Source organism: Pipra filicauda, unplaced genomic scaffold (genome assembly GCF_003945595.2).
Source record: "Pipra filicauda isolate LSUMZ 115617 unplaced genomic scaffold, ASM394559v2 scaffold45_size4122338_pilon, whole genome shotgun sequence".
Lineage (NCBI taxonomy): Eukaryota > Metazoa > Chordata > Aves > Passeriformes > Pipridae > Pipra > Pipra filicauda.
This window is the reverse complement of record NW_024104598.1, coordinates 187,534-203,205: the sequence shown is the minus strand read 5'-3', so window position 1 is coordinate 203,205 and position 15,672 is coordinate 187,534. Positions and strand designations below refer to the sequence as shown.

Genomic DNA, 15,672 nt, shown 5'->3' with positions numbered 1-15,672 from the left:
TTCATGCCCTTGTGTTTGGCTTTGTGCACAAAAGATTTGTCAGGGGCTGACTTGGTCCTGGTGGATGTCGAGGCGCAAATGCATCACATCCTGCACAGGAAAAAGTGGTGGAAATTCAGGCACCTTGCCCAAGTCAGAGGGGAAACCAATGGTTTGGATGATACCCATTGAAAGGAAAGCTTAGGAGGACAAAGAGAGCTTTAGAGACACATTTTAAATGTGGAATTCCTTCCTGTATATTCCTTTAGTATCTATGAAATAGGAGCTCGGGTGGGATTTTTTAAGATCTAGGCCATAGTGTATAGAAACCATCCATATATACCCACACCAGAGGTATAGAAAAGACTCTGTGTCCTTTCTTGGTGAAGGCTTGGTACATCCAAAAATCTGAATTATAATCTGCAAGTGACTGTTTACTCCAGAAAATGTCTGGGTTGAGTCAGGTAAGCACAATATCACTTGAGAAAAAACATCCTATTGAAGTATAAAAGCTGCTACACATTTCCCTGTGTTTCAAGTAGAGGAAGCAGTTCAGGCACAGTTAATAATGACTTTTCTTAGGCAGCAAGAAAATGAAATACTGGAAAAGTTGGTTGAAATGCTGAAACAAAAGCAGATTTATTTTTTTTTAGAAAAAAAGAAATAATAAGTTTGGAACAAGCAGGAAACATTGAGTTTAAAGTGAAATATCGCATGTCATTCTAGGATTCCCTACAAATATATTGTGGGTTTATTTTCCCGAGGCTGATTAATTCTTAAGCAGTTAATGAAAAGCAAGTCATGAAGATTGTTTTTAAATATTCAAACTTAAATATTTTTAGGATTTCCAAGCAGTTTTCCCCACCTTTTTTTTTTTTACCTGAAATTATTAATTGAATTTGAATTGGACTCAGTCTGCTAGAAAATGAATTCTGGGTATTAATTTAACATTTCAAGAAAAAAACCATAATTTTAATTTTGAGAAAGTTAATACACATTTCTGCTGATGCCAGTATGAATTCTACACAGGGCAGATAAATCTTGCTCACCTTTACAGGAAAAATAAGGATTACAGAAGGACATCTAATAAAAGAACTGTTAATGCAGTTAAATAATTCTGTAAATATCAATGTTATGTGGACAAAGTCACAGACAAACCAGAAATGTCTATGTTGCCAAAATAAAATAATTATAAATTAAGATGCTTCCTCCAGGAGAGGATACTAAATGGTTACAGAAAGGAGGATTTTAGATTCCAAAGGTGTTTGCAGACACCAGTTACAACAAATCTCACCTGCATTTTGCTTTGTAAAGGTTGGTGTGAGGAAGTCTGGATGACCAATATAAATTCCAGAATTTTGGATGATTACCCCTACGTCAGGTGAATCCCATTTTTGGCAACTTTGATCTTGTTTTTCAAGCCTTGGAGAAGGCTTAGTGCATCCTAAAATCTCAATGATTTTCTAGAAATGACCATTTACTCCCTAAAATATCTGGAGTGACTCAGGTCAGGACACAGGTCCCTCAGTTGATTCCTAGAATAAGGTGACAAGTTCCACAAACATTCAGTTGAGGTTTATTTTTAGCCAAAAGATCCTGTTACATTACCATTGATTTTGACACCACCACAGGCAATTTGAGAGATTCCTGGTGAAAGGCCAAAAATAGAAGATTTCAACCCCCCCAAATATGCCTTGGTTATGTACATGTGGCTGTTTCTCCTTATTGTCACCTCTTGATCATGCTCTGAAATGAACTCACAGAAGCACGAGCAGCTGCTAAAAAGTCAGTGCTCTCTGATGAAGACCTGCAAGAAATTTCAGTCCCCAGATAAAAATTTAGACACAAAAATAATAATTTAAGAAAACCACAAAAATTTCCCCCTTTTTAAACATATATTAGTATTTATTTTGTTGCATGGTGATGCAACAACCTTTTCCTTTGGTGGATCCAAAATTCACACAGTCAACAAGACTCCTTCAATGGAAGGAAATTTTACTCATCTGGAGACTCATCTGCTAGAGAAATATTTGATTTTTTTTTTCCTGGATGCAGGAAATGCTTCTTTTGGGGGATGTCAGAGGTTTTATATCTTCCTTTTGGACACAGGAGACCACGAGGGAAGAGAAGAACAACCAATTAAAGTGCTCCTGGTGTTTTCTCAGCGTGGAAGTATCTCAATGCAATTATGTGCTCTAAAGATCATGACTAGAGACCCATAAAGTGTGGTTTTTAAAGCATCAAAACATTGCTAAAAGTGAGGATGGACGTTGAAGAAAATTGGATTCTCAACCCATGATCTGGAGTCATGGATACAAGACCACTGCTATCTTGAAGCAGACTTTTAAAATGTCCTTAGAAATTGAAAAAGAAAATTAAATTTAAAACTGAAAAATTTTAAATGCACTTCCAAGTGAGAATTTAGAAAATGGAATTCCAGCAGTCATTAGAACTTTTGGCGATGTGATTATGGTCCTATCAAATTAAAGGTGCTGGTTCTAGTCCTGATATAATACAGAAATTATACACAGATTTGGAGCAGTTTAACTTGTTACTTTGCTGCTTATATTAAGCAGGCAGTTGATCTCTTCCCTTCATATAAATTTAGTTGATAAAATAGGAGATAATCCTGGTTCTTTCATAGGAGAGTTGATATTAATTGACTGTGACTTGACCTTCTAGTGGGAGAGTTGGAACTAGATGGTCTTTAAAATCCCTTCCAACCCCAACCATTCCATAAATATTAAATATATATATATTATTCTCCAACTAAGAAGCTTTATTTGCATTTTTTTGCCTTTTCCTTCCTTCCACCTAGTTCATGTGCACAGTGGAGGGCACATAAATGTTCATATCACATACTTGAGGACTTACATGTGGGAGAAAGCAAAATACCACGGGAGAACTGATGTTTATTTCTCCCATTTCAACAAACTGTCTATGGAGAGATGGGAAAGCTCCACAGAGGTTTCTAGTGGCCAGTGATAGGTGTGTTTGGACCTTCCCAAGCTCTGGGCAGAGGCTAAACTATGACACATAAGAGAGATGTGATGGATGCTCTGGTTTGAGGGAAAGCCCATCCAGGAGAAGAGGGGGAAACTACCGTGTTTGGATGATTATTTATATCTCTGCTCTTTCCTTTGATATTCTGAGTATGGGTTTCATCACGCAAAGAATTAAAAGTTACTTGTCTAAACTTAAATTCCTGACATGTAGAGAAATAATCCCTCAGATTCTAGAAGGATCCAGAGCACAAACACCTCTGTGTAGGCTCATGGGGACGTTGCTTCTCTGAGTTCTGGAGAGGACTGTGTGTCTTTTCTGACCCAGTTATGATTTCAGGGAGCAGGCACATGCCTGTATTAATCACTTCTCTAGTATTAATCAAGAATCTCAGATGACTGTAGAGTGTTAATTAATTAAAATACTTCTTAATGATCCAATAGGGAAGACTGTCAGGGATGTAAAATATCTTTAGATGAAATAAGGAGAATATGGACTGGAATTAACTTGCACTTTGGTATTCATAGAATGAGAGAATCCCAGAGTGGTTTGGAAGGGACCTGAGGGACCATAATTTTCCAACTCCCCTGCCGTGGGCAGGGACACCTCCCACCATCCCAGGTTGGTCCGAGCCTCATCCAACCCAGTCTTGGACACTTCCAGGGATGGGGCAGCCACAGCTTCTCTGGGCAACCTGTGCCAGGGCCTCACCACCCTCACAGGGAAGGATTTCTTCCCAATATCTGATCTAAACCCTCCCTCCTTCAGCTGAAAGTCGCTTAAAGCCGAGTACTTAAAGGGGAACTACAAAGAGGACCAAGTTTCTCTCTGCACAAGGTGCCTTGATTCTCTGATTCTGTCTTTCATATACAGAATTAAAAAATATCAGGGAAAGGGAAAACAAAATGGCACTGAAACACTGAGTGTAATGTTTTTGATTCCCAGAATCTTGGAAATTTTAAAGCCAGAACCAGAGCCCAACCTGAATTCCACAAGTGGACAGTATTTTTAGAGAAAAGTAAATAATTTACAACCTCTTTCATGTTGTATATTTTCATATCTGGCAGCACCATACAAAAAAGAGAGAGGAAAACCAGTCCTGCTTGCAACCCACACATTCATATTTGGATTTTGTGTAAGGAAAAACATCCTTTCTTTTTTGAAGGCACGTCGAGAATTTCAGGAATTCTTTATATTTAGGAACAGGTACATGAAAATGGTTCCTTTCCATCCCTCACTGGTTGTAGGAGATCAACCAAATAATAGGTGAAATCTGATTTTCAGTGGCAAATGCAAAGTGTAAATGCAGAGGGGATGATTCATAGGAGGATTTCATAATAAAAATACATTTTTCCTCCATTTATTTGGAGGATGGTGCTGTCTGTATTTCCATCCCCCTGTTCCAACAGGGCAGTCCCACCACTAAGAATATGAGAAGAGCTCCGTGGTGAGAGACAGGCCCAGGGGTATCCATTTGTGAGAGCAGCCAAAAAGAGACCTTCAGAGAAAGAGGATCAGAAACTGGATGAGTATTTTCTGTTCAATTTTTCCCGCTCTGGCAAAGAAAATCGTGACTGGCTGACAGAGTTCCCTCTTTCTAGTGTTCCAGGCTGTTGGGCACAAGGAAGGAGCATGTTTTGGTTTTGAGGAAAACTTAGGGATAAGCCCCTTGCTCCAGAAAGGGGTAGCAGCTCTTTATCCTGGCTGAAGGTCAGAGAATCCTGGAGTGGTTTGGGTTGGAAGGGACCTTAAAGTGCATCTCGGGAGCACAGGGCTTTGGTGGGTGGGAGAGGATGAAGCACAGCAGAGTTAGACTTGATATTGCAACCTTTGCAGCTTTGCAAGACAGGAGAAGCATCAAAATCTCCCATCTGCTCATAGCTTGGCAATTGCACTCAAGGTTGGTCACATGGATTCAGATGCCTGTTTTAAAAGGCATCCAGGATTTGGAGTTGCACACAAGCTGATATCCGTCCTTAGGCATCTCTCCATCCAGCTCCATTTGGATTCCAGCATCTCTGGAAAGAGGAGTGTTCCTGAGTGGTTTCCAGCTGAGAAACAGCCACCAGTCCCATCTTATGGAACACCAAGTGTTCTTATCTCTGTGTGGCACTCCATTTCCCCCCACCATTTTAACAGGAGAATTTTGTTTTCATGAGGGTAAAAGGTAAAAGCATGGGATCAAGTAGGTGGTGAAGAAGTTTGGAAAAATTAAAGCTTTTTCTTGTGCCAATGAAGAGGCCTAATGTTAATAATATATTGTATTTTTTTCTCTTTTTTTTTTCCTGTGGATGTTAAGCCGCCTATTTTAGTCTAAGTCTTGGTCTGTCTGAAATTAAAATAATAAATAGTGTTATGGAGAGTGGAAGCTAAAAGTGAAGCTAAATAATGGATGGATCCTGAAAATTGAGCCGAGTTAGACTCAAAATGGCTCCAATATCTTCTTTACCTTTTTAACCTGAGGAACAACAGCCTGGTGATATTTCAGGTGAAAATGGGGGTCGAGGTAACAGCCAGAATGGGATGGTCAGATATTCCTGCTGTTTGGTGCCATCTCAGATCAGGAGTCTTCAGCCACCTCCCAGGAGCATGAATTAATTAATTAGCCTTGAATGATGCCCAGAACTGAGTTTGGACATGGTGGGCTGTGTGCTGGGGAAGTCTGCATCTCCTGAAAACTCTCTTTGGGACAGTGCAAGGTGACCCCTTGGATAGATGAAGCCTTTAGTGGGCAAATACAAGGAGAAATGGAAAAATGATCAGCACAAAGTGAGAGAGGAAAAGGGAAGTTTGTCCAGAGCCAGACACCAGCCTTGTCCTGGACCAACCCTGACTCCCACCACACCTAAAGGAGTGTTTAGTTTTTAAAAAACATTCTTCCCATGAGTCAAAGATAGGGCAGAGAAGGCAAAACTAAAATATCAAGAAGAGGCCTCCTCCAGCAGCAGGTGGAGGCAAAAGTCATAGCATGAGCCACTGGAAGCCTCAGCAGACCCAAACTCCAACAGCAGCTCAGTCATTACATCTATTTCCATCCCAAATTACCCTTCCCAAAACAAGGCCCTCCCCTGGGAGCAGCCACCCAAGGGTCTTCAGCTTAACAAGCCCTTCTGGGCATCCTGAAGAAGCCTCTAAAGATCTTGGAACCCTCTCAGGAAGCTCATGGCAGACCTACTTCATCCTTCTAACAAGCCCCTGGGGACCAGTTCACAGACACTAAGGAGAAGGCAACTTTCCTCCTTGTTAAAGGAAAGGAGAACTTGTGGAGCACTTTACTTTGTGACAACTTCTCCACAGCCTGAAGTTCCTCACTTCTGCCTTTGGGTGAGGGAAAGGGACATCAGCACCTTATTTCTCTTGGAGAACTTCTTGGCACCTGCCTGAATCAGCAGTGGAGTGGGGAGTGGTGTGAGCTCCTCAGTGTGACCTGGAAGCAGTCAAGGAACACCAAGGACGACAAGGAGATCCACGTCCTGAGGTAGTGCTGGGGAATCACACCTGAGGAGAGGCTGAGCAATAGGGCATCTGATGGAATTCAGTCTATCTCCATCGAAAGAAATGTCTAAAAGGAAATAAAAAGCCCCAAGTTCTGTCCTTGGCCACTGTTTCGTGTTCTGTGCTGAGCTGAGCAAAGGGAAACAGCACCTCTGGTTTTTAATAGAATCTAGAGAAGAAAATTTACATTAAGGACAGACTCAGAAGATGAATTTAAATCGCTCATTTAATGTGTGCTTTATGTATACAGGGAAGTGTATTCAGCTGAAGGATATGAAGTTATACGTGACTATCTTGGGGTCTAGAGGTGGCCAACAAATGAGTTAGTGCATCATTTCATGATTCAGCCAAAATATTGAGATATATAACATAAGTTTGTTGAGAATTAGTAAAACTTTATATTTTATCTTGGCTTTGAAAGTATTTTTCATTTAGTATTGCACATTAGAATTCATGCTCACCAAACACTCTGGAAATACAGCTTTCAGTAAAAATTGCCTACCAAAAATGGAAAAGAAAGCAAAGAGTTCTGGTTAACCAAAGAGAGGGATGGTTTTAAGATGATGCCAGAAGATCTAAAATATCCAAAAACTGATGGGTTTAAGTAGCTGCAAATATTTGGATGGGAAATGCAACCACTGCATGCAGGTTGTACTGCCATTGAGAGACCTGGAAAGGCTGGAGAAATGGGTCAGGAGGGACCTCCTGGGGTTCAACCAAGTGCTGCAGCCTGGGAGGAATAACCCCAGGCAGCAGGAAAGGCTGGAGTGTGACCTGCTGGGACAGCGGGCTGCCCGTGAGCCAGTCTGTGTGTGAAAGAAGGTCAAGATCCTCCTGGGCTGCTCTAGGAAAAGCGTTGCCTGCAGGTCAGAGCCCACAGCTGGGGTTAGATGGGGCTTGGAGCCAGCTGGTCTAGTGGAAAGTGTCCCTGCCCATGGCAGGGGGTTGAAACAAGATCATCTTTAAGGTCTCTGCCAACCCAAACCACTCTGTGATTCTATGATGCTACAACCCAGTTGAAACATAAATAAAAACTTTATTTCCATAAAGGCAATCAAGACTGAAACCCCAGAAAATGGTTAAAGCTATTCAGAGTGGACTCACTCCTTGGCAGCCTGTCTGGTTGCTCTGGCTTTGAGCAGGACTAGGTCATCTCCAGAAGTCCCATCAAATTTCCACCATCCTGTGATTGTGTGTGAAGATCCAGAGTGTCCCCCTCTCTGGCTCTTGGACACCTTTTCCCTTGTTTTGCCCAGTGGCATCATGGCAGGTAGAGAGTAAGAGTCGAGGTCGAGTAAGTGGGCAAGAAGTTTGTACGTGAGACAAGAGTGATGCAACTTTATTAGTGGACAGAGTTTGAGAGCAGACTAATTAATTTTTCAGCTGTAACAACGTCCCAAATGCTCTTGGAGGCAACAGTCTCCAAGACCTCCCAGACTCACAGAATCAAAGAATATGCTGAGTTGGAAGGGAAGGATCATGGAGTCCAGCTGCTGGCCCTGCACAGGACCATTCCCAAGTCACACCACGAGCAGGAGAGTATTGTCCAAACACTCCTTGAGCTCTGTCAGCCTTGGTGCTGTGACCACTGCCCTGGGGAGCCTGTTCAGTGCCCAGCCACCCGCTGAGAGAAGAACCTTTTTCTAACATCCAACCTAAAGCTCCCCTGACACAACTTCAGGCCATTGCCTTGGGTTCTGTCCCTGGTCAGCACAAGAGATCAGTGTCTACCCCTCCTCTTCCCCTCCCCAGGAAGTTGTAACTGCAATGAGGACTCCCCTCAGTCTCCTCTACATGAGACATTCTCCATAAAGAGAAAAAACCTAGGGAACCAATAGAAGGTAGCCTTTCATCAGTACATTGTCCTCCTGATGAAGCTGCTGAGGGCGTTGTTCACCTCCTGGTTCCTCAGGCTGTAAAGCACAGGGTTCACCAAGGGCACTACGATGGTGGAGAAGACAGATGCCACTTTCTTGCTGCTCAGCGAGTGGGCCGAGCTGGGCTGCATGTAGTTAAAGGCGAGAGACACGTAGAAGATGCCGAGGGCTGCCAGGTGGGCGGCGCAGGTGGAGCAGGCCTTGCGCCGGCCCGCGCCGGGGCCCATCCTGCCCACGGCCACCGCGGCGCAGGCGTAGGAGCCGAGGATGAGCAGGTTGGTGGCAACGATGTTGAACCCCGCCAGGACAAACACCAGAGCCTCGTTGAGGCGCGTGTCCATGGAGGCGACGAGGAAGAGCGGTGGCCCGTCGCAGTAGAAGTCGTCGATGAGCAGTGGGCCGCAGAAGGACAGCCGGAGTGCCGCGCCAGTGTGGGCGGCCGCGCTCAGCAGCCCCACAAGGAAACAACCGGCCACCAGCCTCGTGCAGAGCACGGGGGACACGATGAGCTCGTAGAGAAGGGGCTTGGAGATGGCCACGTAGCGGTCGTAGGCCATGGCTGCCAGCAGGTAAACCTCGGCCGTGCAGAACGCCGCGTAGAAGTAGAGCTGTGCGAGGCAGCCGGCAAAGGAAATGGCTTTGGTGTCTGCTGGGAGGTCCAGCAGCATCCTGGGGCTGATGGTGGAGGAGTAGCAAATGTCCAGGAAGGACAAGGCACTGAGGAAAAAGTACATGGGGGTGTGGAGGCGGGGGCTGACCCTGATGAGGGCGATCAGGCCCAGGTTCCCCACTAATGTCAGCGTGTAGGTGCCCAGGAAGAGCCCAAAGAGGAGGAATTTCAGTTGTGGGTGTTGGGTGAGTCCTGCGAGGGTGAACTGGGGCACCTCGGTGCAGTTCCCATCAGCCATCCTTCCATTCCTGCAGAGACACATGGAGGGTGAAACAATTCCTGATGCAATTCCCACTTCATAAACATCGATGTAAAAAAGCTGGTGCTGGCACTGAATTTAAATGGAAAAGAAAAAAATGGAAGAACTGCTGACTTTTTTCTTACTATGACAGAAATGCATCTTCCATCTCTAGAAGAAGCATCAGCAGATCTTACAAGTTGTTTTTCCTTAAGTCCTTACAGAAAGTAGGTTGTCACAACCTCCCCTTTGACCCAATTCCCTTCCAATTTCAAACCCCATATCTGTACAAGGACATTTATGGACAGATTAAATGCTTCACAAATATCCTGCTCACGGTTGCAACCCTGTACCCTTATTCACACTGATGAATTTTCCTGTATTTCAAACTATTACTTCATTTCAAACACCCTAAGCCTACAGTTAATACAAGGTCTCACCACCTAATGAAAGCATTTAAAAACCCAGAGCCCCTTGTAATTAAGTAATAGAGAATTTATTCATTTCTTAAGATGTCTCTTCTCCTGCAGCTCCTGAGGTGAAATACACTCCAGGAATGTGTCTGCAGCTTGCCTTTGGTCAGTAAATATTCTCGTTTTGGGATCTGTGTAACTGGGAGAACAGTGATCAGATATTGCCACTGGATTAGATATTTCCAACCCTTGTAATTGAAACCTTCCCTCAGTTCCTCATCCTGTTGATATACATTCAATTCCTCTACAGTCTTCACCCAGACTTGAAACTGCAGACTCTTGTGCCATTGAATCTGCATGAATTCCTGGGTAAAAGTGTTCTCCAACATGTATTGTCCCTTTTTTCCTCTTCTCTTCCTCTTTGCTGCATTTTTAAGCACTAAGTTGTTAATAAAATCCTTAATTTTCCTGCCTTACCTCAGAGTTTCCTCAGTTTTTCAGAGTTCTCCTCCATCCCAGGGAAACTACAGGCAGGTAGCACCATCAGGCAGGGGTTGGTGGAAGATTTTGTCCATGCACAAGTTGATTTGATTGTTAAGAGAGACTGAGTAAAGGCAGCCAACACTTTACCTCCAGCATTGTAGCAGCAATTCACCCACTCTCTGTCCTTCCAGAGATCTCCATGTTATTTTCAGAGCCAATTATTATGCCACAGGCAAAAACCAGGCTGCACAGGTCTTTATGAAGCCAGAATGGAGTCCATGCTCATGGGACAAATGATCACAGCCTCTCCAGGGCACCTGGAAAAGAGAGTGAGATTCCTCCAAGGGCATTTCTCCAAGGGATTTCTCTCAGAAGTTTTCTGGGGAATTTGTCAAAGCATCGGAAATAATATGTGTGTAGGATGATTGATTCTGCTTCCAGATATAAGTTTGGAAGAAATCAAAAAGCCCAAGAGCATGCATTTTGTGGGAGGATTTGATTTGGAAGATTTTTTTGTCCCTGTGTTTCTGGGGAATAAACTGCAGCAACTGTTTATGAATGGGCCGACGGTTTATTACTGGAAACCCTGGGTTTATTTTTGCAGTGGCCACTTAGGTTAAATAGAAACCCTTGGGAGACAAATCTAACAGGATATATATTTAAGATATATATCTTCTGACCATAGAAGACATGTAAAACTTCCTTTTGCACACAAAGAAACCCTCTGTGTTTGTCCTCTTCAGTCCAAAGGGAATGGAGGATTCCAGCAAACAACACATACCCAACAAGGAGAGAGAGCGAGAGGAGTGAGATTTCATGGCTAATCCATAAAACCTAATTTAATAGATTTGGGATTTCATTTGAAAAGGGATCAAGGATTTTTATCTCCAATTTCCACCTCAGACCGGGTGGAAAGCTCTCTGTTTCTGCCATCTGCTCATGGGAGCACAAACCCTGTAGAACTGACCAGGATAGAGGCATCTTGTCACCGAGGTGTTCCTTGGAGACCTTGAAGTCATGAAGCACTAAAAGAGCTCAGCATTCCCTGCTGGCCGTGCTGAGAATCGCGACAGGGGACAGAGCACCAGCGCCAATCGCCGGCATTGGGGCTCTAAAACATGCCTCCAACACCTGTGTGCTCTCACCTAACCTTCCTCTGGGCTCAGGGGAGAGAAACCTTCCCAACTGAGGTCTTCTCCTGCTGTGACCGTGACCTAAAGCTGTGCCATCCAGTTGGCCCTCTGGAGGTGCACAGTTCTCCCTGCTAACTGCAAAGGGAGCCCAGAAAAGGAGTTTTGAGGCCAGAGGAGGAGTTTTGAGCCCCCCAAAATGAGTTTGGCTTGCAGCATCTACTTTTTAGAAGGTCAGTCACAAGCTGCAGTTGCTATCCAACTGCTGGAGCTGCAGAGGACGCCCGAGACTGGGCGAGGTGTTGTTGTGCTGTGACAGCAGTTCTGAGCTGTCTGATCCCTCTCCTTAGGGCACTTCGCAGCTCTTTGTTCCTCAGGCTGTAGATGATGGGGTTGAGCAGGGGGGTGAGGATTCCATAGAGCATGGAAACGATCCTATCCCGCTGAGGTGAGTAGGTGGAGGAAGGGCGCACGTAGGTGCAGATGGTGGTCCCATAGAAAAGGCAAACCACGGTCAGGTGAGAAGCACAGGTGGAGAAGGCTTTGTGCCTGCTCTGGGAGGAGTTTGTGGCCAGGATGGCCAGGAGGATGTAGAGATAAGAGATGAGAGTGAGCACAAAGGCGCCGCTCCCCAGCACCCCAGCGACTGCCAGAATCACCAGTTCCCTGCTCCAAGTAGACGAGCAGGAGAGGCCCAGCACAGGAGGAATGTCACAGTAATATTGGTCCACGTGGTTGGAGTCACAAAAAAGCAGGGTAAAAACCAAAGAGGTGTGCAGGAGGGAGTTCAAAAACCCTACCAGCCAGGTGCCAATGGCCAGGTGAGCACACAGCTTCATCCTCATGATGTTCAGGTACTTCAGGGGGTGGCATACGGCGACGTAGCGGTCGTAGGCCATGACAGCCAAGAGGAAGATCTCTGTGCCTACCACATGAATGAGGAAAAAGAGCTGGAAGAGGCAGCCCTTGAAGGAAATGCCCTTGTTGTCAAGCAACAAGGCCCCCAGCATCTTGGGCACGGTGATAGTAGGACATAAGATATCCAGCAAGGCTAAGTTGCCCAGGAAGAAGTACATGGGGTTGTGCAGGCGGGTGTCTGTGCTGACAGCAAGGAGGATTGTGATGTTGCCTGCCATGGTGGCCAAATAAATGGTCAGGAACAGCACAAAGAGGAGCAAACGGACGTGTGGAGCATCAGAAAGGCCGATGAGAATGAATTCAGACACTGCTGAGAGGTTGTGCCTCTGCATCTTGTCTTTCGTTCTGGAAAGGAGACAGAGGTTTCCCTGGAAGAGAGAAAAAGTTGGAATTTAGTCAAATTTGCACCCACCTTCTGAAGAGTGCAAGGGGTCTGTTTTGCAGTTCAAAAACATTTGCAAGCTTGCATTGCCACACTCCAAATCTAAATCTGACCCACCTCTACCTAGTGTGAAAGGAAACATGTAGGCATTAAGCTTCAAAGGCATGAATCCAAAATGTTGAATTCTTGCAAGTTGTCATGTCAGCCTGAAGAGCTGAAAGTTGGTTTTACTTTGTCTGAGGTGTCCAGCTTGGTTGGACACAGTTGCAGGCAAGGTGAGTGGTCTTTGAAGGTTGTCAGAGTGAGGAGAGTGGGGTACAGATCCCTAGAAAGCCTTTCAGCATAAATTATTTAGTGATAACAGTGTCCCCAACGGTGTCTAGTTTACCAGCTGAAACTAAAACTTATTTTTAGAGGAGTAATGCTACCCCAGAAGAATTAAATCCCTAATAATCAAGAGAAAAATGTCCCTTCTCATGGCAGAGGGTTGGAACTAGAGGATCTTGAAGGTGCCTTCCTTCCAAACCATTCTGTGGTTCTATGATTTTGGTTCCTTCACGTTCACCAAGTGGGATGTAAAAAGAGATCTAATCTGGTATCCAATTCAAGACTTCCCACCTTTCTCTACATTCTGCCCTCTAGACTTCCATAACAGAATTAGTCCTCTTAGGATCTCTCTGGACTTCCCCTTTTGCTCTTTTTTCAATTCAAAGAAGACTACATTTGGCATTCCAGGGTCTTCCCATTAATCCTGCATTGCTTCCTGGAATGTAACTCAGGATTTATGGTAAGGATTTCCATATCAGCTCTATAGGGAGATAAAGCAAAGTTCAGAATAAGTGCCTCCTTTTTGGAGATTAGAGCTTGATTATGGGGCTGTTGGTGTGACTATTGTCCCACGTTCTCATTTGTAAGAGATTTCATTGGTCCAGAGATTTAACAGGTGATTAGGATATCCCATCCAAGGCAGGCTCCTCTGTGCTCTCATGTTCTCACAGAAGCTTGAGAGGGACCAAAGTCAGAGCTTAAAGTACAGAAGGGAACATTTTAGTCAACAGAAATAAAAGGCAGGTTCTTCAGCTGGGGAACTCATCCAGGTGAAATACCACAGAAAGAACCCAGAAATACTCACTGCTCCACAGGATTAACGACAGGTAATAGATAGTCCTGAGTATCCCCAGGAAACACAACTCTCCTTTTTCTTCCTTCACCATCGGATTGGAATATCTACATAGGACAGAACAATTCCTTCACTGTGAAGGAAGAGATGAGCCCAGGTTGGGCAGTGTAGCAATATTCACCCAGACCCCCGTGAGCACTGGCAGAAGGGCTGGCTGGGCTGCCAGGGTGAGCACCTCTCCTCTTTGATGAGGTTTATAAACAGGAAGGTGTGTCTGGGGACAAGTGTCTCTGAAGCTTTTTTGGGTGTTACCTTAATTGCATGTATGTTTGTTTTTTTTCAGAATGTTGCCCAAGGGGGCTGGAAATGGAAGGAACTCAAATGATCAGCACTGCTTTTGGAGAGCTATCAAAAAATTGCCCTTTGGTTCCAGAAAGCATCCCTGCCTTAGTTTATGGGAGAATCACTTCCCATGTGATGTCCAGGACTAGGAACGGGCCTGTTCCTATTGCAGCAATACCAGCCTGTAGTTTCTGCCCTGTTCCCATGAATGACACTGCCTGTCAATCATTTCTCAAGCTTGCTTGCTGTGTTTGCAGGCTGTGACTCCTTCAAAATTAAGGCATCTTCCATGGGACAAGGGGGAACACTTTTGAACTAAAGGATGAGAGATTTAAGTGACATATTAGGAAGAAGTTCTTCCCTGTGAGGATGAGGAGTTCCTGGCACAAGTTTCCCAGAGAAGCTGTGGCTGCCCCATCCCTGGAAGTTTTCCAGGCTAGGTTGGACAGGCCTTGGAGCAACCTGGTCTAGTGGAAAGTGTCCCTGCCCATGGCAGGGCACTGGAACACGATGATCTTTAATGTCCCTTCCAACCCCAACCATTCTGGGATTCCCTACATTGGAGTTATCCAAGGGTCTGGAATAAATCCACATGGTCCAGGTCTTTGCCTGTGTGCTGCAGTTGACCCAAGGACCATAAACCCTCACACTTCCCATGAAGTTTTGCAAGAAAGAATGAAGAGAATAATTTTGTGTTAAAGCCAGATGCCAGAAAGGGATGCAACAAGGGGATCAATCCCATGCATAGCTGTGAGGAGAAGGAGGGCTGTGCCTTTCCATTTTCCTACACTGGCTTCATGTCACTTCCACTGCCTGGGGCCCAGCTTTTCATTGAACAGCCATGAGAGGGCAATACCTCCCACAAAATCAAGGTGCCACTCACCCAGGACTACTTTTTGGACTGCTGGCTCTCAGCTCTGCATCCAGTCTCCAGTGTGTATTTCCAGGGGTATTTTTAGTTGGGTCAATAGAATTAGAAAGACAGGATGGTCTTTGGGCTAAGCTTTCTGCCTCAGGGTAAATCAGTCAATAAAAATCCCACTTGTATTCCTCATCTTGCAATGCCTCCAAGCAGCCTGGAGATCCTTGGGTGGTGTAAAAATGCCTTTAATGTTGCCATCCCATAGGAGCTGCTGGTATGGGCAGCCCAGTGAAAACTCTTTCTGTGTCTTGTTCACCCAAATTGCTCTGTCATTCCAAGCCACTTGGTACAAGGCAATTTGTGAGCTGTGGACTCAAGAAGGAATCCCTGGCTGAGGAGGCACAGTTGAAAGTTCCAGTTCTTACATTATATTCTATTCTAAAACCAGTTATTAAAAAACAACACACAAAACACCCCCAAAACAACAAAAAAAAATTCTCTATTTGCAGAATGCAGATGTGCCCCAGTTGATGATATGCTGGATTAGCCCTGTTGTCCTCCCCTCCTGCCACACCAGGACCATCCCCAGTGTAACACAAGCAAAGGGATTTGTTTTTAACCATTCTGGGACTGCCCAGCCTTGTTAAGCCTTGAGTTTTCCACCTGGAAATGCTTATGGTGAGCCCAGACTGACTGCAGTGCCTTTTCTCTGATGTCCATTTGTGTTTCAGTCCCATGGTCTTGAAACAAAATTGATTAG

The 15,672-nt window shown here is 44.7% G+C and overlaps 2 protein-coding genes across 2 annotated transcripts; both read right to left on the bottom strand.

Moving 5' to 3' along the window:
* Positions 1-8,329: 8,329 nt before the first annotated feature.
* LOC113991927 (olfactory receptor 151-like) lies at positions 8,330-9,262 on the bottom strand. Its single transcript, XM_027728672.2, has one exon. It carries the CDS (start codon positions 9,260-9,262, stop codon positions 8,330-8,332), a length of 933 nt encoding a protein of 310 aa, XP_027584473.2.
* A 2,280-nt stretch (positions 9,263-11,542) lies between these two features.
* LOC113991922 (olfactory receptor 5V1-like) lies at positions 11,543-12,568 on the bottom strand. Its single transcript, XM_027728661.2, has one exon. It carries the CDS (start codon positions 12,536-12,538, stop codon positions 11,543-11,545), a length of 996 nt encoding a protein of 331 aa, XP_027584462.2. The 5' UTR covers positions 12,539-12,568.
* Positions 12,569-15,672: the final 3,104 nt, after the last annotated feature.